General features: G+C 41.9%; 1 protein-coding gene across 2 annotated transcripts in view; it reads left to right on the forward strand.

The window, feature by feature from the left end:
• The first annotated feature begins 6902 nt into the window (after positions 1-6902).
• LOC110488277 (atrial natriuretic peptide receptor 1) overlaps positions 6903-27534 on the forward strand; it is a 118819-nt gene continuing 98187 nt past the window's right edge. Inside the window, exons 1-3 of one of the 2 annotated variants that reach the window (XM_021560440.3) lie at positions 6903-7242; positions 8584-8670; positions 9663-10445. In XM_021560440.3, the coding sequence (XP_021416115.1) occupies positions 9677-10445 (769 nt within the window). In that variant the 5' untranslated portion in view covers positions 6903-7242; positions 8584-8670; positions 9663-9676. Of the gene's footprint in view, positions 7243-8583; positions 8671-9628; positions 10446-27534 lie in introns of both variants that reach the window. The other variant, XM_021560441.3, reaches the window with a different exon arrangement.

A 27534-nucleotide genomic window follows, 5' to 3' on the forward strand; every position in this document is an offset into this window, starting at 1 on the left:
TTGGAGTCAACAGAAATACGAAATTACATCATAAATATTCCCTTACCTTTGATTATCTTTCATCAGAATGCAGTGCAAGGAATCCTAGTTCCGCAATAAATAGTTGTTTTGTTTGATAATGTCCATTACTAGTGTCCAATTAGCTACTTTTGCTAGCACGTTTGTGTCCAAAAGCTGTGCAAATCAATCCCAGAACAACAGCAAAGGACCTTGTGAAGATGCTGGAGGAAACAGGTACAAAAGTATCTACATCCACCGTAGAACTAGTCCGATATCGACATAACCTGAAAGGCCGCTCAGCATGGAAGAAGCCACTGCTCCAAAACCGCCATAAAAAAGCCAGACTACGGTTTGCAATCTCACATGGGGACAAAGATCGTACTTTTTGGTTTAATGTCCTCTGGTCTGATGAAACAAAAATATAACTGTTTGGTCATAATGGCCATCGTTATGTTTGGAGGAAAAGGGGGAGGCTTGCAAGCCGAGGAACACCATTCCAACCGTGAAGCATGGGGGTGGCAGCATCATGTTGTGGGGGTGCTTTGCTGCACGAGGGACTGGGGCACTTCACAAAATAGATGGCATCATGAGGTAGGAAATGTATGTGGATATATGGAAGCAACATCTCAAGACATTAGTCAGGAAGTTAAAGCTTGGTCACATGGGTCTTCCAAATGGACAATGACCACAAGCAAACTTCTGGCAAGGTTGTGGCAAAATGGCTTAAAAGTCAAGGTATTGGAGAGGCCATCACAAAGCCCTGACCTCAATCCTATATAACATTTGTGGGCAGAACTGAAGAAGTGTGTGCGAGCAAGGAGGCCTACTAACCTGACTCAGTTACACCAGCTCTGTCGGAAGCTTGTGGAAGACTACCTGAAACGTTTGACCCAAGTTAAACATTTAAAGTCAATGCTACCAAATACTAATTGAGTGTATGTAAACTTCTGACCCACTGGGAATGTGATGAAAGAAATCAAATCTGAAATAAATCATTCTCTCTACTGTTATTCTGACATTTCACATTCTTAAAATAAAGTCGTGATCCTAACTGACCTAAGACAGGGAATTTTTACTTGGATTAAATGTCAGGAATTGTGAAAAAATATATTTTCAAATGTATTTGGCTAAGGTTATGTAAACTTCTGATTTCAACTGTAAGTATTGATAGAACCTCCTTTAATAGTTAAGCCATTATCTAATGCTTACCTTAAAATGTAAATAATTATCACAGAGTGGTGAAAGGAGGGAGTGTGAGGGAAAATGTTGTTGTCTGAAAAGATAGCCTTGAATTGTACATAGCATCTCCTCTCACTCTATCTTGGTTCGTGCAGATGACTGTGACCTCCTCCTCAGATGAATTGGTGGTACGCTCAGAACATTGTTCTCAGATCCAAAAGGAGTATCTCAGTTTCAAGGTCCCGGCTTTGAGAGAAGAAGCCCAGTGAGGTATCAGTCAGTCACATGCAGGAACCAAAGTTAATAATGAATAATGTAAATCATGCTTATATGACTTGTTTGTGTAGCAGTATATAAAGCCTGAAAGGTTTCACCCTTTTCAGAGTTTTCATCAAGCTTGGATTGAGTTTGTGAACCTCTCTGTTTGTGATAATAAAGAGTGATTCATTTAATTTTGACTTCCGGTGTCCTTGGTGTTGAATTTCCACGACATTAGCATCAGTGTTGGCAGCTACAAAGGCTAGGATTCTAACATGCAGCCATGTTGGATGTGGCTATGACCATATCAGGACGTGACTGTGAAGTATGTAACATGGGATTACAGAAGGCAATCCTGACATAAACATCTTAAGGAAGCATATAAACTCAGTTTATGCCCCTTTTTCAGGACCCTGTCTTTCAAAGATAATTCGTAAAAAATCAGATCTTCATTGTAAAGGGTTTAAACACAGTTTCGCATGCTTGTTCAATGAACCATAAACAATTAATGAACATGCACCTGTGGAATGGTCGTTAAGACACAAACAGCTTACAGACGGTAGGCAATTAAGGTCACAGTTATGAACATTTAGGACACTAAAGAGGCCTTTCTACTGACTCTGAAAAACAAAGAAAGATGCCCACGGTCCCTGCTCATCTGCGTGAATGTGCATTAGGCATGCTGCAAGGAGGCATGAGGACTGCAAATGTGGCCAGGGCAATAAATTGCATTGTCCGTACTGTGAGACGCCTAAGACAGAGAGGCAGGATGGACAGCTGATCGTCCTCGCAATGGCAGACCACGTGAAACAACACCTCCACAGGATCGGTACATCCGAACATCACACCTGCGGGACAGGTACAGAATGGCAACAACAACTGCCCGAGTTACACCAGGAACGCACAATCCCTCCATCAGTGCTCAGACTCTCCGCAATAGGCTGAGAGAGGCTGGACTGAGCGCTTGTAGGCCTGTTGCAAAGCAGGTCCTCACCAGACATCACCGGCAACAACGTTGCCTATGGGCACAAACCCACCATCGCTGGTCCAGACAGGACTGGCAAAAAGTGCTCTTCACTGACGAGTCGTAGTTTTGTCTCACCAGGGGTGATGATCGGATTTGCGTTTATTGTTGAAGGAATGAGCATTCCCCCTGGGCCTGTACTCTGGAGTGGGATTGATTTGGAGGTGGAGGGTCCGTCATGGTCTGGGGCGGTGTGTCACGGCATCATCGGATTGAGCTTGTTGTCATTGCAGGCAATCTCAACCCTGTGCGTTACAGGGAAGACATCCTCCTCCCTCATGTGGTACCCTTCGTGCTGGCTCATCCTGACATGACCCTCCAGCATGACAATGCCACCAGCCATACTGCTTGTTCTGTGTGTGATTTCCTGCAAGACAGGAATGTCAGTGTTCTGCCATGGCCAGCGAAGAGCCCGGATCTCAATCCCATTGAGCACATTTGGGACCTATTGGATCGGAGGGTGAGGGCTAGGGCCATTACCCATAGAAATGTCCGGGAACTTGCAGGTGCCTTGGTGAAAGAGTGGGGTAACATCTCACAGCAAGAACTGGCAAATCTGGTGCAGTCCATGAGGAGGAGATGCACTGCAGTATTTAATGTTACTTTTGATTTTGACCCCCCTCCCTTTGTTCAGGGACACATTATTCCATTTTTGTTAGTCACCTGTCTGTGGAACTTGTTCAGTTTATGTCTCAATTGTTGAATCTTGTTATGTTCATACACATATTTACATATGTTAAGTTTGCTGAAAATAAACGCAGTTGACAGTGAGAGGACGTTTCTTTTTTTGCTGAGTTTATAAGCATATACTAACAGAGCAGTAGCAGCTTATAACGTGTATACAGATCAAATGCACACGAGCCCTAACAAAGTCCACTTACATGTTCAGTGATGCACTAACACAGGGTTGGGGAAGTCTGTTACCTCCAGAAGGTAGAGCCTGTGAATGGCTGGCCCTGGTCAGCTGACTGAGTTCCCTGGCAAACTGGTCCTTAGCACACAGGTGTGAAATGCCCTATGCCTGAATAATAGAGTCAGGCTGAGGCAGGGGATGGTAGCCTACCTCAGCAGTAAAAGCCTACAAATTTTGTGTCTCTTCCAGGGTCAGAGAGAGGGTTAATGAGAGAGGGTTTTTAACACCCATGGTAGATCTGTAAACTTAGTTTCAGAAAAGTTAAGGGATTGCTTAAGAGATGTCTGAGTTATTTATACATCAGGAAATCAGCCGATGTCAAAGTGCTATACAGAAACCCAGCCTAAAATCCCAAACAAGCAAGCAATGCAGATGTGGAAGCACAGTGTCCATTTAAAGCCTTCGTAAATCCACTCCACAGTGGCCTATCAACATGAAACTTTCTTGGGTCTTCAAAACCAATAGAATGATGAACCATGTTAAATTTGGCACTGATATGAAAAAAAAAGCTAACTATTAACAATACATGTGACTATGTAACACCAATGCTCAAAGCCGTCTGCAATCATCTTCTTATGAACCAAACATCAGATTCACTCAGTCTTTACTGGTTTTAAGAAAAAATTGTTGCTGCATTCCTATAGATGCACTTTAGCACATATGCTACTGCTAAAAATACTTACAAAATCTCCTCATGAACCACACATCAGATTGACTCCAGATTTGGAATACAGACTCAATGAATTAGCCTCCAATCAGTTTAAGAATGATTCATTTTTGCATTCAACGTCGGCAATGCAACACCACTAGATGGCACCATGTCACACCAGGGCTATAAGAACTGAACAGATGGACATGGGGCCATAACATTTGGTATGTAAACTTCATGTACATTTCCTTAGAAGCTGTGTGAATATTAAGTCACAGCAACCTTAGATGGCTGCACCAGACGAGTTGGTGGCACTATAGATGTCATTGGCACCATAGGATACTAGAGCACTAATTAATGATCAACTAGACTTTGTCTCATGCAAATGAATGTTAGATTTTAATTATGCAGACGAACAATGTAAAATATTTTGAAAATATTTCACAAATCTTAACAAAACCATTAGCCAAATTGACCCCAGAATTGGTATACAAACTCGATACATTAAGTAATGACTTTAAGAATGAATACCTGCTGCATTCAAAGACCACCAACCTACAGCACTGAGCACCTACTGTGCACAGTACGAAAGTTTTCATTTTGACCAATTAGGAATTTAATGCTGGAGATTTTTTTTATTTTATTTAAGTAGGTTAAATCAAAACCATGTCTGGTGTGTTTGATGTTTTCGCAAACTGATTAAAGGGTAACCAATTAACTGTGTCTTTGATTGGTTGCATCCTTTAACTGGGCACGCATACTAATAAGTGTTTAAGTAATGGTCTAACGAATAATGCTTTGATTATATTGTCACAGGTGTGATTCATTTGCATGTTTATGAAATAAGCCTTTTTATTGGTTGATTAATGCATCTGTATTTAAACCCCCCAGTTTGTGTGTGCCAGGTGGATGCCCATAGGAAGTGAATGCAGTCCGGAGGCATGTTGGAGCCCAGGTTTGTCCAGAGTGTGTTATGGCTTTGTTTGATGAGAGCAATGGCTAATGGAGTTTGGTTAAGCTGAAATAGAGATATTGAGAAAATGGACGTGTGCTTCCTGGGCTGCATCACTTCCTGTGCTCCTTTTGTTTTCTGTTGGTTTGGTATGTATGTGTGATTTAAAAAAATATATAATAATTTGAACTACCATGGCTTTTAAAAGTAAAGAAAATTGAAATTGTACGTATGGTAACAAAGTATGCTGAACTGAATTGACAATGGAATAAGATTGTGCTGTAATGTTCTGAAAGGAATGCTGGAAAACCTGGGAAACAACATTGATTCAACCAGTTTGTGCCTAGTGGGGGGGGTTGTTTCAACTGTGACTCAGTTGTCTCACTCATGCAGTAGCAGCTCGACTGTGGCGGCCTCGCTATCTATCTATCTATCACTCCTCGACTTGTCGTCTTGCCTCTCTGTTTCTTGTCCACACTTGTCTCCGTGCCCTCTGGAAAGTGATCAGAGCCTTGTGCAATTGGCTGCCCTCTCTTAAACTCAACAATTCCAGCTGCTACCAGGAACTTGCACTGCTGTGATTACCCATGGTTGGCAGCTGCACAACAACAAACCCCCCCCTCCTCCATACGGGGCATGGCGGTTTCCTGCGCTCCCTCTCATGGGCTAACTAATCAGAAATGAGTCATTCAGTTGAGCTTGTCAGCTGTGATGCCTTCTAACGAGCCTCCTGCGGGCTACGGCCTCCTCTGAGGGCAAAGGGTCTGTAAAAAAAGTTGGTAGCTGCTGTAACTGACTTTTTGCATCCTGAGCCAGTATACGACATATACACTGCAGGTCTATGCAATATGTCTATATGGGACTTGCATCTGTTTATTTGTAGTTTTTTTTCCCGGTTTACATCAGCCTCTGCCCAGTGACTATTTGCGACGATAACAGTGATTTGTACCTCATTTGTTGTTATTTTCTTGCACTGGCTCAATGGGGTGGGGGTGTTTAATGTATGGGAATGTGAAAGGTCCTGCTACATATGGTATTTACCAAAAAAGAGGTGTGTGTGGTCTATGGTAACTTCCATTTTCAGCTAACGCCAAGATGTGTGTGTGTGTGTGTGGTACATTCCCTGCTTTTTACTAGACTGTAGCTTACTCACACACTCACAGGCAAACACACACGGTGATGGCAAACCATCATTAGTGAAGCTGCATCATGTCAGAACCATGGAGGCAAGTGGTAACTAGTTTTCTGTAGTAAGATCAAGGCACTCTCCCACTCCCACACAGACCCGCAAATGTGTGTGCGCGTCCACACACACACATCAATATCTGTCACCACAGCGATGTTCGGCTCTCTATTTTACTCAGTGAGACCATTAGCAGCTTTGGAACAGTGTGATTCAGCAGGTTCAAAGGGACAGAGACCAGAGAGAAGGGGAAAAGGACACAGAGAGGTTAGGCATCATCACATGCAACTCGCTGGGCAGAAAATGCTAGTGGGAGTGCAGGGAAAGAGTCATCAAGAGCTGGAGGAAAGCAAAACACCACACAAAGGAATTGTGGAGGTTTTCTAGTCTTATATCTGTACGTTCATGTGTAAGATAGCTAGCTACATAAGAGACTACTGATCTCATGCTATTTTATCCGGAGGTATTCTGTCTTCCACCAGTTAATAGTGTGGGTAGGGAAGAGGGGAGCATGTGTTTAATTGTCAGAGCAGTGTGATGACCAATAACCTGAGTGCACAGGCCTAGTGGAAGAAAAGAGGGAGGGGGTGGAAGTGTGTGTGTGTGTGTGTGTGTGAGTGAGGTGGGGGGGGGGGTCAGTCCGGAGGTCGGTGATAATATCCAGGAAAAGGCACAGGGGAGAAAGGGAGTGCACAACTGTGCCACATCCTGTTTTGTAAACTGTATCCTGCAGCCTTTTGGAGTGCGTCTTGGGCAGAAGGCTGAGGGAACGAGAGGGGAGAGAATGGGTTAGGTGGGTGGACAGTAGTGGAGGAGGGTTGTACATTAGCCAAGAAAAAACACATGCCGGGGTAAGAGGAGCATGGTGAATGAACTCCTCCTCTGTTGGAAGTAAAGGCAGCATGCGTCCCGCGGATGATTTACGAGTGGCCATGACTCGGGAAGCTTCACCTCCGCTTGGCACTTTACACACACACGTTCTTCCGCATCCCGGCGTCCGGGAAGCAAGCGAGCGCTTGTTTTCCCTCTATTGAGCTGGAAGTTAAGCGAGCATAACACGCTTGCAAGCGATGCAAGACACGAGGTACGGCAAGGTGAAATTAAAGTGCAGTGAAGACTATTGAGGGGAGAATGACTAAGTGGCAATAAAAGCTTAATGGACTTTTACAAAAATAGTATGTTTTAGAATGAAAAGGAAGCGGAGCGTGCGATGGGCAGAAATTCTTCAATATCTAGTTTAGCGACAGTCAGTAGTAGGCAATTTTAAATACATTGTTGCTCTCCTTTAGCAGAAGTCACGAACATTAACCTACATCATAATAGGAGTGACTGGATTACCGTATGCAATCACAGTTAACCTTAGTGTATTTTTTTTGACAAATGTCTATCTCAGCTTGCTTACTCAGTTTGAGGAACAATGGTTTCAGATGTGCACATCGAACAAGCTCACCCAATTAAGCATTTATCTGGAAATCAGACCACCAGCCCTGATATTCTAACTATTACAGTACATGCATTTGGGAACACTGACAATGCATACGTTCCTTATGCACACAATCAAACAACATGTTTTGGCATAAATGTCCCTGCAATGGCACAGCTCCCCATCCATCCCTTAGGCGCAGATCTCTTGTTATTGATGACACATGGTAATGTAATGGTATATGCCTCACCCTTCCCAGCCCTGTGCACAAAAGCAAATATAGCCTATCACACTGCAGCGCACACAGACTGGTTACCCTTGTGCCCGGAGCTCCCCAGCGCTTATTCATCAGCGCGATAGATCCTTGTGTGTTGCTGTATGAGCTGAATGTTGGCGATGTGCGCAGAGAGGAAACCACCGCACGCAACGCTAAGAATGACACTTCGGTTTATCGGTCGGCTTCGAGAACTTTGGATGTTTAGTTGCTATTTTAACTTTGAGCATTAATGGAATCAACAAGAGACGAGTAAAATCGCTGCCTTCACAACACCAGCAAAACGTGTTGGAATTTAGGCTAAGAAGCAGCGGCTACAGATTGAAATAATTTTTTTCATTCTTCAAAACAACAAAAGTGATATACATTATGCAATAATTCAGTCGCCTACTGCAGATATTCACCTAACTGTTGTGTTATTTATGATCCCAAATACCAGCCCGAGCTTAGAGAATTTTCCTATAGGCCTTAGTGTTGCCAATTTAGCTTAGCCTATAGCCTAGTTCATAAACACTCCTGGCATACCTAGAGAACTCTTTTTTTAATAAACGGTTTTCTGCGTTAAAGTAGGCAATTAAAGAAAACAACAGTTCAAATCTCCTGTTCAAACTAAACTGAAGGAAAGAGTCAGGAGATCAGGGATTTGCACTCTAGTAGGAGTGGTGCGCAACAAAATATTTCTCGCGCGAGGCGCATTGTCTTTACAGCCTCGCATCTTCCATTGACAGGACAGCCGGGAGACAATCAACTGAGAACATCTGTGCCACTTGTGGAAGAGATACAAAAAATGACGAGAAATAACCATCGACATTAAGGTAAAATTTCATTTGAATTCAATTTAGGCCAATCATGGAAAGTTTCACGCAATAGTCCAGGGTTCCCCAACTGCCATCCCACTGGTGATTTTATTTGGCTCCCCGAGATTTGTTTGTGGGGAAGAGGGGGGACATAAAATACTGTAAATACACTGGCAAATCTGTTCTTAGTGGTTTTAATTTTGGAAATCTCTTCCCGAAGTACGCACGCACAATAGAGATGTGATCTTATACAAATGTAAGCACGGTTTGAAATGCTTGTTTTAGTCAACTTTTATATCTGTTTGAGCTTCTTGCGGTCAATTTGCAGTCTACAAATTATTTGTAATTAAGTTCGAACCCCGTGACCATCTTCTCAAAACATCGTCTGAATTTAGTTGATTGATGATCCCTACAATAGGCTATCTGATATTAACAGTTCCGAGTAGCTAGCCTATTTGGCTGCAAAGATGAGCACGCACTGACAGCTGAGTTAGTTTTGTCTTCACGCACGCAATGGCATAGTAGTGAATCTTTTTAACTAGTCACAGGTTGGCTACGGGGTTATACTACATTTTTTGGTGTCTCAAGTAAGAAACTGACTGTTAGGCAATTGCTATATAAGCTATTTAAAGTTAAGTATACAGTGGCAGGTCTAGCCATCCTCACTAACAAAGCAGTCAAATGCTAGACGTTATCATATCATGTGTCTTATCCACACACACCAAATAAGTAGATTAGAACCTGTTAATACCATGATGCTTCCCTTGTCCCCACCACCACCTTTTTAAATGCTTATTCTGTCAATCTCCATCCAAATTCCATGATATTTCACATAGAATAAATTCAACACTACTTTGGTAATCTTATCTAGTGGTTATTCAAAATCCTGCTACAGAATTGAACTGAATCATTCAATATAAAGGCCACATGCCTCTGGGAGTTGGGTTGGTGTCATGTTATAAATCATTATTCACAGGCCACCTCATGCACTGTGTGTTTGTTCCTGCCAGCCCCTCTGTGGTTGATGGTGATGCCCGAGTCCAACCCAGCAATGCAGAGGACGAGAACCTGGTGGTGGCAGGGAAAACTGGGGGTTCCTCTGCTGTTTCTGGTTTTCCCGCTCCTCAGGACCGAACCGCTCCAGCTCGAGCTGTCTTTCAATGGACTTTCGGAACCCCAGAATGTGACACTGGCTGCTATTCTGCCTTTGAGCAACACTGAATACCCGTGGGCCTGGCCTCGCGTGGGGCCCGCTCTGATGAGGGCTCTGGAGCGAGTCAATGACGACCCCACCCTGCTACCGGGCCACCGCCTTCGAATAGTCTACGACAGCAGCGAAAACAAGGACGGCGTCTGCTCCGACTCAGTGGCGCCATTGGTGGCCGTGGACTTTAAGTTCTCCTACGACCCATGGGCCTTCATCGGCCCTGGCTGCGACTATGCTTCGTCTCCCGTGGGCCGCTTCACTACCCACTGGGACGTTCCCATGGTGACGGCCGGGGCAGCGGCCATCGGCTTCCACTTGTACACGTCCATCACCAACACGGGCCCCACGCACAAGAAGCTGGGCGAGTTTGGGGTGCGCCTGCATCGGCATTTTGGTTGGCACAGACACGCCATGCTCATGTTCAGCGACAACAAGAACGACGACCGGCCGTACTACTTTACGGCCGAGGGGTTGTACTCGCAGCTGCAGCTGGACAACATCACCACAGCAGACAAGGTCTTCAATGAGCAGAATGGACCGGTCCAGTATGATAACCTCATCAGTGTCATCAGCCAGAGTGCCCGAGGTGAGCTCCATGTCTAATCTCTGTCCATCTGACCTTTATCCTTTTTCTACCTAAAGTCTTCTGGACACCCTCTGCCATTATCTGGGTGACTGTTCCTTGTTCTCATCTTGATATGAAATGTTTTTGGTTTGTTTGTACAATTGCATACAGACACGTACATAAATGTTGACATGGTTTTCTCATGCCAAAGACATGAGAAAATAGCTCTCAAGCAGTCACAAACTCAGCTAGCAGTAGATTTGGTCCAATTTTTATGACCGCGCATTAAAGCCATATGTTTCACGTGTGAAAATAAGTGGCCTGAATAATCGCTTTTGGCAGTAATGGTATTTTAATTCCGTTATTTCATGAAGCTGTAGCGAGCAGTCATTCCCAGTTGGTCCTTATTTTAAGACCCCCATGTGTATGCTGTTTTCATTTCCAACCACTCTTTTAATTATTTTGAATTGACCTGTAAACTTACTAATTATGTCGACACATGACGTCCCAATTACCAGAATTAGGCCTACTTGCACATGCACAGTTTAAGTCCAATAGATTGAATGATATTATTTGAGCTTATGATTTGTTGACCTAGTGAGTCAAACAGATGGACCTAGATGGAAAATGTAACCAAAAGCCTAATTAATGCATTGCCCTGGCAGATCGAGTATTCAAAATGCTGTCAACTTGCCACAACGACAATTAACACACAACACAGTGAGGGAGAGAAAACAGACATCTGTTAACACACATTTAACAGACAGCATGACAATGTATACAACAAAGACAACAAACACAACTCATTTTTCACTCTCCACTTTTAAATTCCACCAAGGGAACAACTATTTTAGAGAAATTGGAATTAAAACAAGGCAACAGTAAACATCTCGTCCTCCACGAACGATCTCTGTGGCATCTCATTCACCCTAGTATCGTCAAAATTGGGCCAGTGCTGTGAGAGATGTCGCGTGTGACTAACGGACGGAGACAAATCCACAGTCCCCTCCCCGATTTCATTGTGGGGGACAATGAATCCTGGCAGGTAAAAAAAAATGGAGAGTGGAGAGGGAGTTAGAGTGAAAAAGAGAGCATGTGCACAAGCAAAGTGATGGGTCTGTCAAAGATATAATGGACGAAACAGGATGGTGAAAGATAAATAAAGATCTACAGATAGAGTGCAAATAGTTAGACGACGTAGTCCTGCTGTCAGAGAGACGGTAAGTGTTGAAGTACAATAGTGTTGAAAGGAAGTAGAATAGTACTCCCTGCTTTGCTGGGCTATGGATGGTATTTTTGGTATTTTATTAGGATCCCCATTAGCTGTTGCAAAAGCAGCAGCTACTCATCCTAGACAAGAACAGCTCATGGACAAAACTACATAAAAACATATTTTTTTACGGCACACGTAGCCTACCAATCAATGCATACACACAAACTATCTAGGTCAAATGTGAATCATAACTAGTCCACTCCTCTGCTTTAGCTCCGTGTGTGGCAGTGGTCCTATCCATATGGCAGCAGGAGAACACCCTGTGAGCACATTCTGAAACGACATCTCACCACGTCTTCCCATTTAAGAGATGCTGCGTCTGGCACTGTGTCTGCAGGTGTGAGGAGCCTCGCTGGCATCACCTTGCTGCAGCTAGGCCACACAGGCACTAAAGTTTAGGAGAGAAGTAGAGGAAATGCGTCCAGGAAATGCTGACAGAACATGTTCCTGAAAACACTCTCTCACACAAACACACACACACACGAAGTTGGGCACCTCCCCACCAAATAGCAATGGAAAGTTAAGGCCAACGTCAGCAGAGGCAACTCCACTTGGCATACAGATAACCTTATTATGTACTTGAGTGCTTCATTGTTATTTCAAATATGTAACTAATTAAAGGTGCACTATGCCAAAATTGCTCCAACGTTTCCTGGTTTCTAAAATTCAAATAGTTTGCCTAATTTTAATTTTATGTGAGCAAGTATAGTGTAGAGAATCACTACCATGTAAACCGCTGTTAAATATATTTTCCATAACCAAAAATATTGTTATTTCAGCTGTTTGAAGCTGATGTACAAAACTGAAAGTAAAAGACACAAAAACTCAACTTTAGAATGGGAAGCATAGAAATAGCGTACATAGACAAAATCTACCACTTCTTAGACTTGCTTTCAATGAGAATGACAGATCTATAATTCACATTTCTATGTGATTTTGTTTAGATCACCCAAAAAGTTACATATTGCAGTAATAAGTGCTCCCTGGCTAGCACCCTTAACTGAACCACCACCAAGCAATCAATATATCCAATATGAAGTTTGCGAGTACTGTGAACTTTAATTCGATGTGGCTTTAATTCGGCTTTAATTCGATAATTGGCTAGTTCAGATGTTGAAATGTGTTGTCAGACTGGGTCTTCCCCCAAGAGAGAGTCCAAGACATAACTGGAGGAGGCCACCTAGAGAGAGAGGATGAAAATAAACATGTTCTGGAGCCCTTCAGTTGGTGTGCTGTTTGAGCGTGAAGTTGACCTGAGACAAAGCTGTCATGTCCAGGCAAAATAACTCTTGTACAAAGGGCAAATGGGAACGGAAGAGGGAGATGTACAAAGGGCAAATGTGAACGGAAGAGGGACATGTACAAAGGGCAAATGGGAACGGAAGAGGGAGCTTGTTTTACCTTCTAAGACCTACAGCATTTCATTAGCATTTTTTCACACTACTGAATTCTTTATTTTGGAATTAATCCACAAGAAACTGTATCTAGTTGGCTGTAAAATCCAACAATGTGTGAATGGGAACACTTGATTGGTTCTAGTTGGATTGTAATGGAGAAAGTCTTTGTTTCCTTCAAGTAGACATGCATTTCTGTTGCCAGTACTTTGTGTTCTTAGCCTCAGGACACACTGAAGAAGGTACATAAAAGCACATTGAATGATCAGAACTCATCGTTTTCTATAGATTTTACTTTTGACTTCTTCAAATTGATCATAAGCTATTTGATTATTATTAGCAGATGGTATTCATTTTAACACGGCTTCTTTCAATTTATTTGGCTTGCTGCATAGCTGTAAATGTGGAATTTTGATAGTGTGGCTCATGGTTTCTGAAAGAGGACATTACATGAACTTGAATGGTAGAATGTTGGTGGTATAACTGCCCTGTCAGGAACCACCTCGCGCTGTGCCCGGCCTCAGCCCACTCCCCCAGTTCCCACATGGGTACGACAACATTTCTAATTAAAAGTCCCAAACTTAAGCAAGAGGTCAATCCAGTGGCCCCTCTTTGACTTTATAAGGCAAACGGCTCGGGACATTTCTGACACCAAGATATTTCCTGTGAAACATAATTTGTCCAGATTCTTTTGTTCTCTAATGTTTTGTAGGGCTATTTCTGGTACCGGCCCCGTATGATCGCCATCTGAGTTTATTGACTGTCACACAGTCGTTTGTCTCACCGAGCAACCGGGGAATCAATTTGCAGGCTAAGCTGACCCAGCAGGGGTGGAGTGGTGATGAGTGGAAGAGAGAAGGAGAGAGAGAAGCGGGATGGCTGGCTCTTCAGCTCTACCCCAGTCCATTGTGAGGGATGCTCCGTTCTCACATGGTCTTCACTGCACTCCCTCTCCCTCACCAGGAGCCTGAAGTTTTCGTGGTTGGTCAAAAATAATACAGGACCATCAGTGCCCCCTCTGCCTCCCTTCAACAACCACCGCTTCACAAGATTAGGAAACCAATGGGAACCACTCTTAACTGGTCAGAACACACCGTTTAAAATTAATTATTCTTTCAATTACCCAGTACAATATCAGAGTGTTTTCCTCTTGTATTTTTTCGGGTATAGCCTGTCCAAGCCCCAGGGCCTCTGGAATGATTTAAGGCTGGTGGTAAAAGGGGTTTGGGTTTTGGGGGAGAGGCGTTGGGGGGAGCTCTGTAACAACGTCATTTGATGAAGTGATTTGCAAGCAGAGATCTATATTGGAGCCAGCAGTCCCATTTAAAAGGCATAAATATAAGCCTGGTTTCTCTGGCTCTTTTGGGTTGGAGTGGAGGCAGAGAGCGCCCCTAATTCAAACAGCATGGAGACTTCCAGTGTGGGATTACTTAGTGGTGCTGTGGCTGTCTCATCCTTCTTGTTTACCCCCCCAGCAGCATTTAGCAAATCAAAGCTGGGGATAGTGTCGGTTTGTTAGACTGGCAAGAGAAGGGGATAGAGAGAGAGAATGAGAGAAGGAAAACAGTTTTCAGAATGTTTTCTAACTGATTCAAATAGTTCAGAGAACATTAAGAAACAACTTTCTTCTGGGGGAATTTCAGTACTTCAGCATAACGTTTCTTCAGGATTCTATTTAAAAATGCACTATGCAGAAATCTCTCCGCCGTTTCCTGGTTGCTAAAATGTGAATAATTTAAGTTTATCTGACAAAACAAGGAGTTATTGTGTAGAGAATCATTGTACCATCTAAACTGCTATGAAATGCAGTATATTTTCCATAATCACGAATATTGTATTTTGAGCTGTTTTGAAGCTGGTGTGCAAAACCGAAAGTAAAAATCATCAAATCAAATTGTATTTGTCACATGTGCTGAATACAACAGTAGACCTTACTGTGAAATGCTTACTAAAAGCCCTTAACCAACAATGCAGTTTTAAGAAAAATATGTGTTATTTACTAAAATAAACTGAAGTAAAAAATATATATAAAAAAATAAGAAAATGTACATGTAGGTAGAGGTAAAGTGACTATGTATAGATAAGAAACAGAGTAGCAGCAGCGTAAAAATGGGGGGTGAGGGGGGTCAATGCAAAAAGTCCAGGTAGCCATTTGATTAGCTGTTCAGGAGTCTAATGGCTTGGGGGTAGAAGCTGTTAAAAAGCTGAAAAGAAACTTAAGAACGGGAAGTATAGAAATAGTGCACATAAAACAGATCTACCATGTAGACTTACTTTCATTGAGAATGAAAGATCTATAACGTGCATTTCTATGATAATTGGGTCGGTCATGTTCTCAAATTGTTCTGAGAACATTTAAGAAAACTTTATTTTAAGAAAACTTTCCATAAAAACCACAACTTTAACGTTCAGAGAACGTTCTAAGAATGTTATTTAAATATATACACGCCATTCTCAGCATCAACAAAACTCTTATTATCTTGTTTTGTGTTCAGGTGTGTTGGTGGCACCCACTGATTGGCCACACCTGATCTTAATCAGTGCTTTGTTCCTTTGAATGGGGTCTGTTTGAATATACTAAAATGAACAGCTTTGAATGCGTAAAAAACTAAAGGAATGCTAGCTCCATTCTGGTGGGACAGTGGACTCATTCCCTGGATAGAGAACAGAAGATTATAGGTTCAAATCTCACTGATGCCATGTCACAATAAAAAATGAAATGTGTTTGCATGTTTAGGCCTAATGACTAAGGTAATTAATTTCCATGTGTCCTATCTGTGATTGGTACAACAAAGTTAACTCAAAATGAGCTAGCAGTGTTATTAAAAGTCTTAATGAAATGTTCAATTAAAGTTTTTAGAAAGTTATTCAAAAACCTCTAAATAACCTATAATTTCCATTGTTAGTGTTAATCAAACCTCCCAGGAAAATCTCCAACGAACCAGAGTAAAACATTCTCAGAACCTCCCTGCAACCTAAAAATGAAAGTTCCCAGAACAGGCAACATTTTCACTTCTATTCTCAGAACGTTTAAAAAATGTTCAGTTTACCGGTCAGGAAATGCATGGCTTCGTTCCCACAACCAATGTGAAACCAAAAGCATACGTTCCCACAGCTTCCAAGAAACTAAATGTGCTAGCTGGGAGAGCTTTTGTAATACTGTTCCATTATTACTTTTAATTTCCCCGGTAGCATTGCGTCTTTCACAGTCATGCTGATAAAGAGTATTTGGATCAGAACATTAATTTGCCAGAGAGTCATAGATCTCACCAGAAGGGAAGACTGAGTGTGCCAGAATGTGGCAGCTTGTCGAACAACCCGAGGGGCAATGAGAAAACAGTTTGGTTTAACTTACTCCCAGAGAAATATGCAAAGTCATTTTTTTTTATCGCATTCCAAACTATTTAGTTCTGGCTGTTTATCCTCCTGTTCAAATTTCAACCAATTGTAGTACCTTACTTGCATAAATATTACTTGCCCTGTGTAGATGCAAAGAAAGTTACAAAACAATTAGTTTGAAACATAGAAAGGAGTGAGAGAAGTAAAGACAGAAAGAGATGGCGGAGTCTTGGCCAGTGAGGGGTGTCTCTGAGAAAGAAAGAAAAATACCAAGAGAGCCAAAACAGAAGGAACGAGAGAAATACACATTTAGTGTGAATGAAAGCACAGAGCTGCTTTGTAAAGCTCACTACGTCTAAACCGCATTTTAGCTGGATTTGTGAGTTTACCCTTCACTGAGGAGGGATTATGAGGCACTGGCATTGTCAAGGTATTTGGATAGATGCTACATTTTCTTTCCTACTCCCGATGTGCCATGATGAAAGTTTGACGGAGAGAAGGATCCGCAATCATGTCTGAGCCGAGGAGATAGTTTCTATGGCGACAGGCAGCATCTGCGCAGGAACGTGTGGGCATGACAGGAGCTGTCACCTGCCCTCCTGTGTCGTATATTTTCATCGGGAGCACAGTGAAACTGTCAGTGTGACCACCACTCTTTACTCCCTCTCTTTCACATGCTCTCAAACATACAGAAGCACACAGTATCTCTCTCTCTCTCTCTCTCTCTCTCTCTCTGTCTCTCTCAAATACACACACAATAACCATATGTTCGAAAACATGTCACTTTGTCTATGCATGTGCATCTGACAGGCTAAATTGAATGTGTGGATGTTCAATACTCCCAGATACACGTAAATCAAATCAAAGATTTGCTTTTTACCTAAACATCTAACTGGAATTGCCATAAATAATTTACAAGCCAGGACTTCGAGAACTGACATATGCATGCTTCAGCAGAGTAACTTTGGACTAGCCTTTACCAGACTGATTACTGCTGAATCCGTGTAGGTAAACTGAATGTAAGCTCGCAAGACTTCCAGAAGGTTGTACGAGGTTAACTTTGGACTCCAATTAATCAAAATCCTATCTATTTTGACCCTCACCTCAATTGCTTTAAATTGCTTGTCTTTTTCTAAATACGAGGATGTAGAAAAAAAAACGGACCAGTTTCTACAGGAGCAATATGGCAGAGCCTTACCTCATCACACTCTAGGTGGGATATGTTGACAGGACTCTGCATTCTTAGAGTATCTACAGTGAATTGTACCCCAGGGGGAATTATTTTACATTTTAACTCTGGGGACGTGGTTACAAATTGAACAGACAAACTCGTGTTTGCTTTAATTGTTTGTTACATTGTTAGGTTGCTGAACTGTAGAGATTATTTGCAAGCATTTATTCACTTTTTTCAACTTGCCTGGATTTGATTTACTTCAAACTAGAAATTGGTTGTGCAAGCAAGGGCGTCCCTGGAAGTTTTGTCACGCACATTAACTCATGAATGGGAATAGTTGCTTTATTTTACATTAGGCTATGTTCAGTTTTATCTATGCAACTGCTACTGTGAAATGTTTTATTTGCCACTATCGACAACAGTTTAAGTCAGCACTGACTGTTTGTCAATAGAATGGATTATAGTTTTTGAGTGAACACGCTCCCTGTCATCATTTCAAATGATATGCTTGAACAGAGGTTGATCATTGGTTGAGTTGTCACATCAACTGAGAAGGTAAACTGATGCCTTGTGCGCTGGGGCAAAATGATACGATATCGTTCCACTTCTCTGAATTGGAGAGAATTACTTTCACACCAGCTGGGAATCTAACATCTTTTCCTATTGGCAAACTAGGTCGCCTTTTTTTTTCTCTTCATTTTGGCAGAAAATGCTATCACACCTGTTAAAAAAATAAACAAGCAACCCCTTTCAAACGATCCAGGTTTGACAGATATCCACCTTAGAGGGTCCATGGCGGTCAGTACGGGTATGAAGTACAGTTGACAGGACATTGCTGAACGCACCCTGAATCTAACACCCCCTCCAATTGAGCCAGATGTGAAAGACAACTGAAGAGGAATCCACCTGAGGGGGGTCAGTGTTTAGGCCTAACTCTCAGAAAGGACGATGCACCTGGACACCGGCGCGGCTACCCAACAGACGTGGCATGTTCTTTGGCTGAAAAACCACTGAGGCGCGGCTCCAGGGTCGCCGCCTCGCTAAATGGCACGACACACACACACACAGGAAAACACACAGAGGAGCGAAGGGTCTGACCCTATCTGATTTATTACGGCTGATACGGTTGAACATGACGCTGGTCGAAAGATTGCTGGTCCGGTTAGCATGGGAAACGCTCCCCTGGATTCAGTGGGCTATAATAAAGGTTGGCCATCTGTTGCCACTGGAGATGCGAGGCCTACGTGCCGTGTGCCAAGACAGGAGAGGCTGTAATTGCTGCTGTTTGCCGTATGCAAGGCCTGCCGTCGCTCGTCATGGACGTGCTGGACGTAGTGTGTAAACAAGATGGGCCTGCTGCTGCTTTTCTTTCACCACGTAGAAGCCAACTCTGCCATATGTACTTCCTCGACACAAGAAAAATGGGTTCGACGGAATGGAAATATGTTACTCCGAGCTAAACATTTGAACATAATGTCAGAGAGCTTAGTCAACCTGCTAATATTCCCTGGCAGATATTTTATCTTAAAAAAAACTCCCAGTCCTTGGTGATGACAAGCATACCCATAACTTGATGCAGCCACCACTATGCTTGAAAATATGAAGAGTGTTACTCTGTTGTGTTGGATTTGCCCCAACATAACGCTTTGTATTCAGGACATGAAGTTAATTTCATTGCCACATTTTTGGCAGTTTTAATTTAGTGCCTTATTGCAAACAGGATGCATGTTTTGGAATATTTATTATTCTGTATGGTCTTCCTTCTTTTCACTCGGTCATTTAGGTTAGTATTGTGGCGTAATTACAATGTTGTTGATCCATCCTCAGAGTTTAATGGCTGCCATAAGAGAGAACTATCTGTTTTTAAAGTCACAATTGGCCTCATGATGAAATACCTGAGTGGTTTCCTTTCTCTTAGGAAGGACGCCTGTATCTTTGTAGTGACTAGGTGCATTAATACAACATTCAAAGTGTAATTAATAACTTCACCATGCTTAAAGGGATAGTCAATGTCATTTTAAAATGTATTTTACCCCATCTACCAATAAATGCCTTTCTTTATGAGGCATTGGAAAACCTCCCTGGCTTTGTGGTTGAATCTGTGTTTGAAATTCACTGCTCGACTGAGGGACCTTGCAGATAATTGTGTGTGGGTTACAGAGCTGAGGTAGTCATTCAAAAGTCATGTTAAACACTATTATTGCACACAGTGTGTCCATGCAACTTATGTGACTTGTTAAGCACATTTTTACTCCTGAACTTATATAAGCTTGCCTTGATAAAGAGGTTGAATACTAATTGACTCAAGATATTTCAGCTTTTCATTTGTAAATAATTTGTAAACATTTCCAAAAACATAATTCCCCTTTGACATTATGGGGTATTGTGTGTAGTCCAGTGACACAAATTCTCACTATAATACATTTTCAATTCTGGCTGTGACACAACAAAATGTGGAGAAGGTGTGAATTTGTTCTGAAGGAACTGTACATCATCGACAAGATAGAGACCATGTGAGCAAGGGAGAGGAAGGGCAAGAGTGGGAAAGTGGGGAAAAAAAAGAGAGAGAGAGGGAAATGAGAGAGCGATGCAAAAGAGAGTAGAGTGACGACCGAGTATAAATAATGAGTGATTATAAGGAAAAAGAGGAGAGAGGTGGAGACAGAATGTGTGTGTGAGAAATGGATTAGCAAGTCCTCCAGTAATTAAGTCTCCCAGCTCCTCAGTCTTAAGTCTCTCACCACGTCTAATTTACATTAGCCGCTTCACAGCCACATCCTGCAGAACCATTTCATTTGGCAGAATTTGTTTAGAATAATGAACCTTTCTTTGAAGCTTTACATTTGGCATTACGACATAGGTTGTTTCAGGTTAGGGAATAACTTGTCAGTTGGTATTGTTTTTGTCCATATACACCTGGTTGTTTTGTCAGGTATAGGGTGGATTTTTTTCAGCAAAGGTTGATTTATGCCACAATTGATTAATTATATTGATCAGATACTATAGTGGCCACTTTTCAATTAAAGAAATGTCTTCAAAAATGGAAGGCAGTCTGAAGGAGATCAGTTGGGGCCATTCTAGCCAATGAGAGTCCAGATATGCGTGTGAACAACAGGCACAACGATTTCCACTAGTTATCACAGCCACAAAGTCAAAATTGGCTATATCATAAATATTCATGAAAACAAACGTGTTTTTTGGTCATATTTTAAGGTTAGCAATGTGGTTAGGGTTAGAATCAAAATGTAAGAAAATAAATTCTAGAAATAGGCAGGGTTTATGACTGTGGCTGTGGTAACTAGTGGAGACCAGGCACAAATCCGATATAAATTGTTTTTTCTCAAAGTTTCTGGTATGTCACAGTGGGTCAGAAGTTTAGATACACTCAATTAGTATTTGGTGGCATTGTCTTTAAATTGTTTAACTTGGGTCAAACATTTCGGTTAGCATTCCACAAGCTTCCCACAATAAGTTGGGTGAATTTTGGCCCATTCCTCCTGACGACAGAGCTGGTGTAACTGAGTCAGGTTTGTAGGCCTCCTTGCTCGCACACGCTTTTTCAATTCTGCCCACATATTTTCCATAGGATTGAGGTCAGGGCTTTGCAATGGCCACTCCAATACCTTGACATTGTTGTGCTTAAGCCATTTTGCCACAACTTTGGAGGTATGCTTGGGGTCATTGTCCATTTGGAAGACCCATTTGCGACCAAGCTTTAACTTCCTGACTGATATCTTGAGATGTTGCTTCAATATATCCACATAATTTTCCTACCTCATGATGCCATCTATTTTGTGAAGTGCACCAGCCCCTCTTGCAGCAAAGCACTCCCACAACATGATGCTGCCACCCCCATGCTTCACGGTTGGGATGGTGTTCCTCGGCTTGCAAGCCTCCCCCTTTTTCCTCCAAACATAACAATGGTCATTATGGCCAAACAGTTCTGTTTTTGTTTCATCAGACCAGAGGACATTTCTCCAAAAAGTATGATCTTTGTCCCCATGTGCAGTTGCAAACCGTAGTCTGGCTTTTTTATGGTGGTTTTGGAGCAGTGGCTTCTTCCTTGCTGAGCTGCCTTTCAGGTTATGTTGATATAGGACTCGTTTTACTGTGGATATAGATGCTTTTGTATCTGTTTCCTCCAGCATCTTCACAAGGTCCTTTGCTGTTGTTCTGGGATTGATTTGCACTTTTCGCAACAAAGTACGTTCATCTCCAGGAGACAGAATGCGTCTCCTTCCTGAGCAGTATGACGGCTTGCGTGGTCCAGTGGTGTTTATACTTGCGTACTATTGTTTGTACAGATGGACGTGGTACCTTCAGGCATTTGGAAATTGCTCCCAAGGATGAACCAGACTTCTGGAGGTCTACAAATTTTTATCTGAGGTCTAGGCTGATTTCTTTTGATTTTCCCATGATGTCAAGCAAAGAGGCACTGAGTTTGGGGGTAGGCCATGAAATACATCCACAGGTACCCCTCCAATTGACTCAAATTATGAAAATTAGCCTATCAGGAGCTTCTAAAGCCATGACATAATTTTCTGGAATTTTCTAAGCTGTTTAAAGGAACAGTCAACTTAGTGTATGTAAACTTCTGACCCAGTGGAATTGTGATACAGTGAATTATAAGTTAAATAATCTGTCTGTAAACAATTGTTGGAAAAATTACTTGTCATGCACAAAGTAGATGTCCTAACCGACTTGCCGAAACTACAGTTTAACAAGAAACTAGTGGAGTTGTTGAAAAACAAGTTTTAATGACTCCAACCTAAGTGCATGTAAACTTCCGACTTCAACTGTATAGATATTTTAAATATATCTAAAAAGAATTTTAAAAACATTGACTTCCAAATGACACCACATTGTAGGAATGACCCAGCTATGCTTTCCCACCTTATTTACTAGCTAGGTAACTTACCATCCGCAGGTAACATTACCCAGAGTAGCTAATGTTAATGTAAACCCCTGCGATTATTTTTGGTTTTGATAATGTTAGCAATCTACACACACACCAATGACCTGTAAATCACCAGCAGTAGCTACAGTACATTTGGCCAACTCATGTTCCTCATCTCTCTTTCTTAGTAGCTTATTAATGCCCCCCCTCTCACAAACTATGATAGCTAGTTAGATACAGTGGGGAGAACAAGTATTTGACACACTGCCGATTTTAGCAGGTTTTCCTACTTACAAAGCATGTAGAGGTCTGTAATTTTTATCATAGGTACACTTCAACTGTGAGAGACGGAATCTAAAACAAAAATACAGAAAATCACATTGTATGATTTTTAAGTAATTAATTTGCATTTTATTGCATGACATAAGTATTTGATACATCGGAAAAGCAGAACTTAATATTTGGTACAGAAACCTTTGTTTGCAATTACAGAGATCATACGTTTCCTGTAGTTCTTGACCAGGATTGCACACACTGCAGCAGGGATTTTGGCCCACTCCTCCATACAGACCTTCTCCAGATCCTTCAGGTTTCGGGGCTGTCGCTGGGCAATACGGACTTTCAGCTCCCTCCAAAGATTTTCTATTGGGTTCAGGTCTGGGGACTGGCTAGGCCACTCCAGGACCTTGAGATGATTATTATGGAGCCACTCCTTAGTTGCCCTGGCTGTGTGTTTCGGGTTGTTGTCATGCTGGAAGACCCAGCCACGACCCATCTTCAATGCTCTTACTGAGGGAAGGAGGTGGTTGGCCAAGATCTCGCGATACATGGCCCCATCCATCCTCCCCTCAATATGGTGCAGTCGTCCTGTCACCTTTGCAGAAAAGCATCCCCAAAGAATGATGTTTCCACCTCCATGCTTCATGGTTGGGATGGTGTTCTTGGGGTTGAACTCATCCTTCATCTTCCTCCAAACACAGCAGGTGGAGTTTTTAGACCAACAAGCTCTATTTTTGTCTCATCAGATCACATGACCTTCTCCCATTCCTCCTCTGGATAATCCAGATGGTCATTTGCAAACTTCAGACGGGCCTGGACATGCGCTAGCTTGAGCAGGGGGACCTTGCGTGCGCTGCAGGATTTTAATCCATGACGGCGTAGTGTGTTACTAATGGTTATCTTTGAGACTGTGGTCCCAGCTCTCTTCAGGTCATTGACCAGGTCCTGCCACGTAGTTCTGGGCTGATCCCTCACATTCCTCATGATCATTGGTGCCCCACGGCGTGAGATCTTGCATGGAGTCCCAGACCGAGGGTGATTGACCGTCATCTTGAACTTCTTCCATTTTCTAATAATTGTGCCAACAATTGTTGCCTTCTCACCAAGCTGCTTGCCTATTGTCCTGTAGCCCATCCCAGCCTTATGCAGGTCTACAATTGTATCCCTGATGTCCTTACACAGCTCTCTGGTCTTGGCCATTGTGCAGAGGCTGGAGTCTGTTTGATTGAGTGTGTGGACAGGTGTATTTTATACTGTTAACGAGTTCAAACAGGTGCAGTTAATACGTGGAGTGGAGAACAGGAGGGCTTCTTAAAGAAAAAGTAACAGGTCTGTGAGAGCTGGAATTCTTACTGGTTGGTAGGTGATCAAATACTTATGTCATGCAATAAAATGCAAATGAATTACTTAAAAATCATACAATGTGATTTTCTGGATTTTTGTTTTAGATTCCGACTCTCACAGTTGAAGTGTACCTATGATAAAAATGACAGACCTCTACATGCTTTGTAAGTAGGAAAACCTGCAACCTGATAACCTGTGTATCAAATACTTGTTCTCCCCGCTGTAGCTAGCTTAGTTAACCCAGTTAACAGCAAGTTAGCTAGTTAGCAGATCAGTTAGCTATGCTTTCCCTCCTTGTAGCTAGCCAAAGATATTTAGCAATCCACCTCTGTTTGTATTGTAACATTAGTTAGCTAGCATCTGCATTCTTGAGAAAAGTCTACATAAAATAATTGTTTCGACTTGGACAGATTACAAAATGTTTAGAAAATTATTCAGAAAAAATGTACTTACAGTCCCCACTCTCACCTGTCCTCCACTTTTTGAAAGTCATCAGTGTGCTGTGTGGCTTTTGTGTGGTCTTGAGAGGAGCAAATGGTGCGAATGGTTCAAAGTATTTTGTCCTTCTAGCACTTGCGCAGTAAAGTTGTCACAGAAGCAAATGGTTGTTAAAATATCTAATTCAAATTGGTATGAATTAATTTCTTAAATTGTGCACCCATAAGATTACAGGCTGTTTTCAGTCATATTCTTCCTGTGTCAGAACATTTGACAACTTGACAGGGTAAATTTGTTGGAAAAATATCCATATTTTGTGGATATTTCCATGAAGCCACCATCATTTTATCAATATAGGCTATGCAATACATGATTATTTTTGTGGATTTCATGTTTTCAATGAGTACAGCAAGCTAGCGGTAAGGCTGATCTTTGGTAAAATTTAGACCAAAACGAACTGACTATTTTTGGGCGAAATAGCGGCCATGACGGACGGACCAGATATCACCCATAATTTGACGTCAATTGACGTAACGTGCTGAGTGAGATGTTCTCCAACCAGATATCAACTAATTGATCTTTTTTCCATGCAATGTTTTAATTCTGGGATGATTTCACCAATGATAATGATACTTCACTTTATCCTCTGTCTTAGCCTCAGAAATGATAGAAGTGTGTTACACAGAACAAAGCCATTAGAGTCCCCTTCAAACCCGTATGTCTTTTTCATATTTTGTTCCTATGGGCTCAACAGTAATTAGCTCTTCTTTAGTTGATTGTTAAGCGGCTCGTTAGGAGAACCGATCTCGGATAATTATCATAGAGATTGACCTAGTATGTGAAGTCATCATCGAAGCGCAGTTGACCCCATGGAGAGCGGGATATTGAGTTTCCCTCACTGTATAATAGATATAGAAATATAATGGGGGTTGGGTGAATTGGTTAAACTGTGTGTGTGCGCGTATGCCTGATGCGTAAGGGAGAGCCTGGATGAAAGTAACACGCCCATTTTCTCAGATAACACAGAATCTAGAATGGTGAACTGAAGTCAGCATGTCTCTAATACGGAGGACGTCCTCCCTTTTTAAAAAAGAGCCCAGTCCGACCATGTTTCGCCGAGTTATCAACAAAAAGTGGTTTTGAGCAATGAAAGTTTAAAAAAGCAGACATGACAAGGACAGCTGCAACACACCTGATTGATAGGCCTAAGCATGAATAGTAATAGAAAACCTCCCACTACATTTACATTTAAAGTGAGATGATAAAATTATAGTTAATATAGCAATTATGTGATCCAATTTTGTCCGATTTTAATATTGTAAGGCAAAATATAGTGCTTGCGCAACATTACGATGTTGACGTATGGTTCATTTTCATAAATGTAGAACCTATAGCATTCATTATTCAAATCAACAAAATCATGAAATTAGAACTGATTTGTTTGTTGAAAGTAAGACAGATATTGTGCACTTCTCGCCACGTGTTACTTCTGTCCCAGGGCTGTGTTACTGCTGCCACGCCGGCAGGTACAAAAGTAACGTTGTGGTCAATATTCCCTCTAAGCTGCACAGGTGCCCACTCAAAAGTAATATCAGCCTGCACAGAGAAGCACGAGATTGAATTTCACTCAACTTTCTAGAGTTTTCCCCGTTAGTCAACACATATCGTTTCCCTTTACTGTGGGAATTGGGATTGAATCAACGCAATATTAGCGGCCACGTGTGCACATTTGTTCATATCCTTTGCTCGCTAGTGAGTTATTAGCCCAGTTATAGATAATTTGTAGTCAGCAATGGGGGAGTGATTGCTTCCTACAGGGGTACAAAATGTGTGCATTTCTAGTGTCGTGTCTTTACTATCATTAAACTGAAGATTCATCTTTATCAAATGACTCTCTGTAATTATTATTACGCGATTAAACTGATTAATTATGTAACGGTAATTAACTAGGAAGTCGGGGCACCAAGGAAAATATTCAGATTACAAAGTTATAATTTTCGTAATATAACTTTTTCAGATATTTTCATATCTGATCAATAGTCTTCTGGTTAATGAATTCTTCTTTACCTCACGTTAGTCTCATTTCAAACGTCGTAAATTGTTGGTTATCTGCACGAACCCAGTCTTCACTATGAGTCATCCATACATCAATTGTCTGAAAATAATTTATTTACTAACTAAGTAATTCACAGAAATGCATTAACAAACAGTAGATAGTTACAAGGAAATGATAACGGAGTTTCCCTAGTGGGATAAACCGGCATCGCTGCTTGGTGTACAAAAGGGAAGTGGGGGTCGACTGAGATAAGACAACACATAGTTGATAATTATAACAATTGAAATGCTAATCCTTTGCACATGAACGCTCACCCATTCGGGAACAACTGCAATCAATATATATATTTACGCTCAGTGTGTCGTCGGGGTCTCTGTTGAAAAGTTTGTTTCTGTTGGAGAGTTTGTCCGCCTTCTCTGTCGTGGTTAGATTGGATAGTTCAGAGTGACATTCATTCATATCGTTATGGATAGATGTTTTGCCGGTTGTCGGTCTTTGTGTTCAATTATACCGAATTCCTTGCTGCAGAATAGTAATTCATATCAAAGACTTGTTCTTATTCTGTCGGTATCGATAGTCTAAGAGTTTAACCACGTGGGATGGTTAAAAGATTCAGCAGTCTGGTTTCAAACCATGGCCCTCTCGTTATCGAGGTAAGCTGGTCTGCAACCTTTGTCCTCCTGTAATTGAGAGCAACATGGTCTGTTGAGAAATTCTCTAGGTGGGGCTTATATTCGGAATTGCAGAAAAGGGCCTGTTCCAGGATGCCCGACCATAACTGTGCTCATGGGCGGTCCTCTGATTTAGTTAAACTCAAAAGGGAATTGGAGTTTCCTTCATTAAACAGTCCAAAATCACATTACACAATTTTACAAACCGTATCCTCACTCATTCATCTTATACAACAACTAGATGT

Source organism: Oncorhynchus mykiss, chromosome 30 (genome assembly GCF_057628025.1).
Source record: "Oncorhynchus mykiss isolate SJ-2025 chromosome 30, ASM5762802v1, whole genome shotgun sequence".
NCBI lineage: Eukaryota > Metazoa > Chordata > Actinopteri > Salmoniformes > Salmonidae > Oncorhynchus > Oncorhynchus mykiss.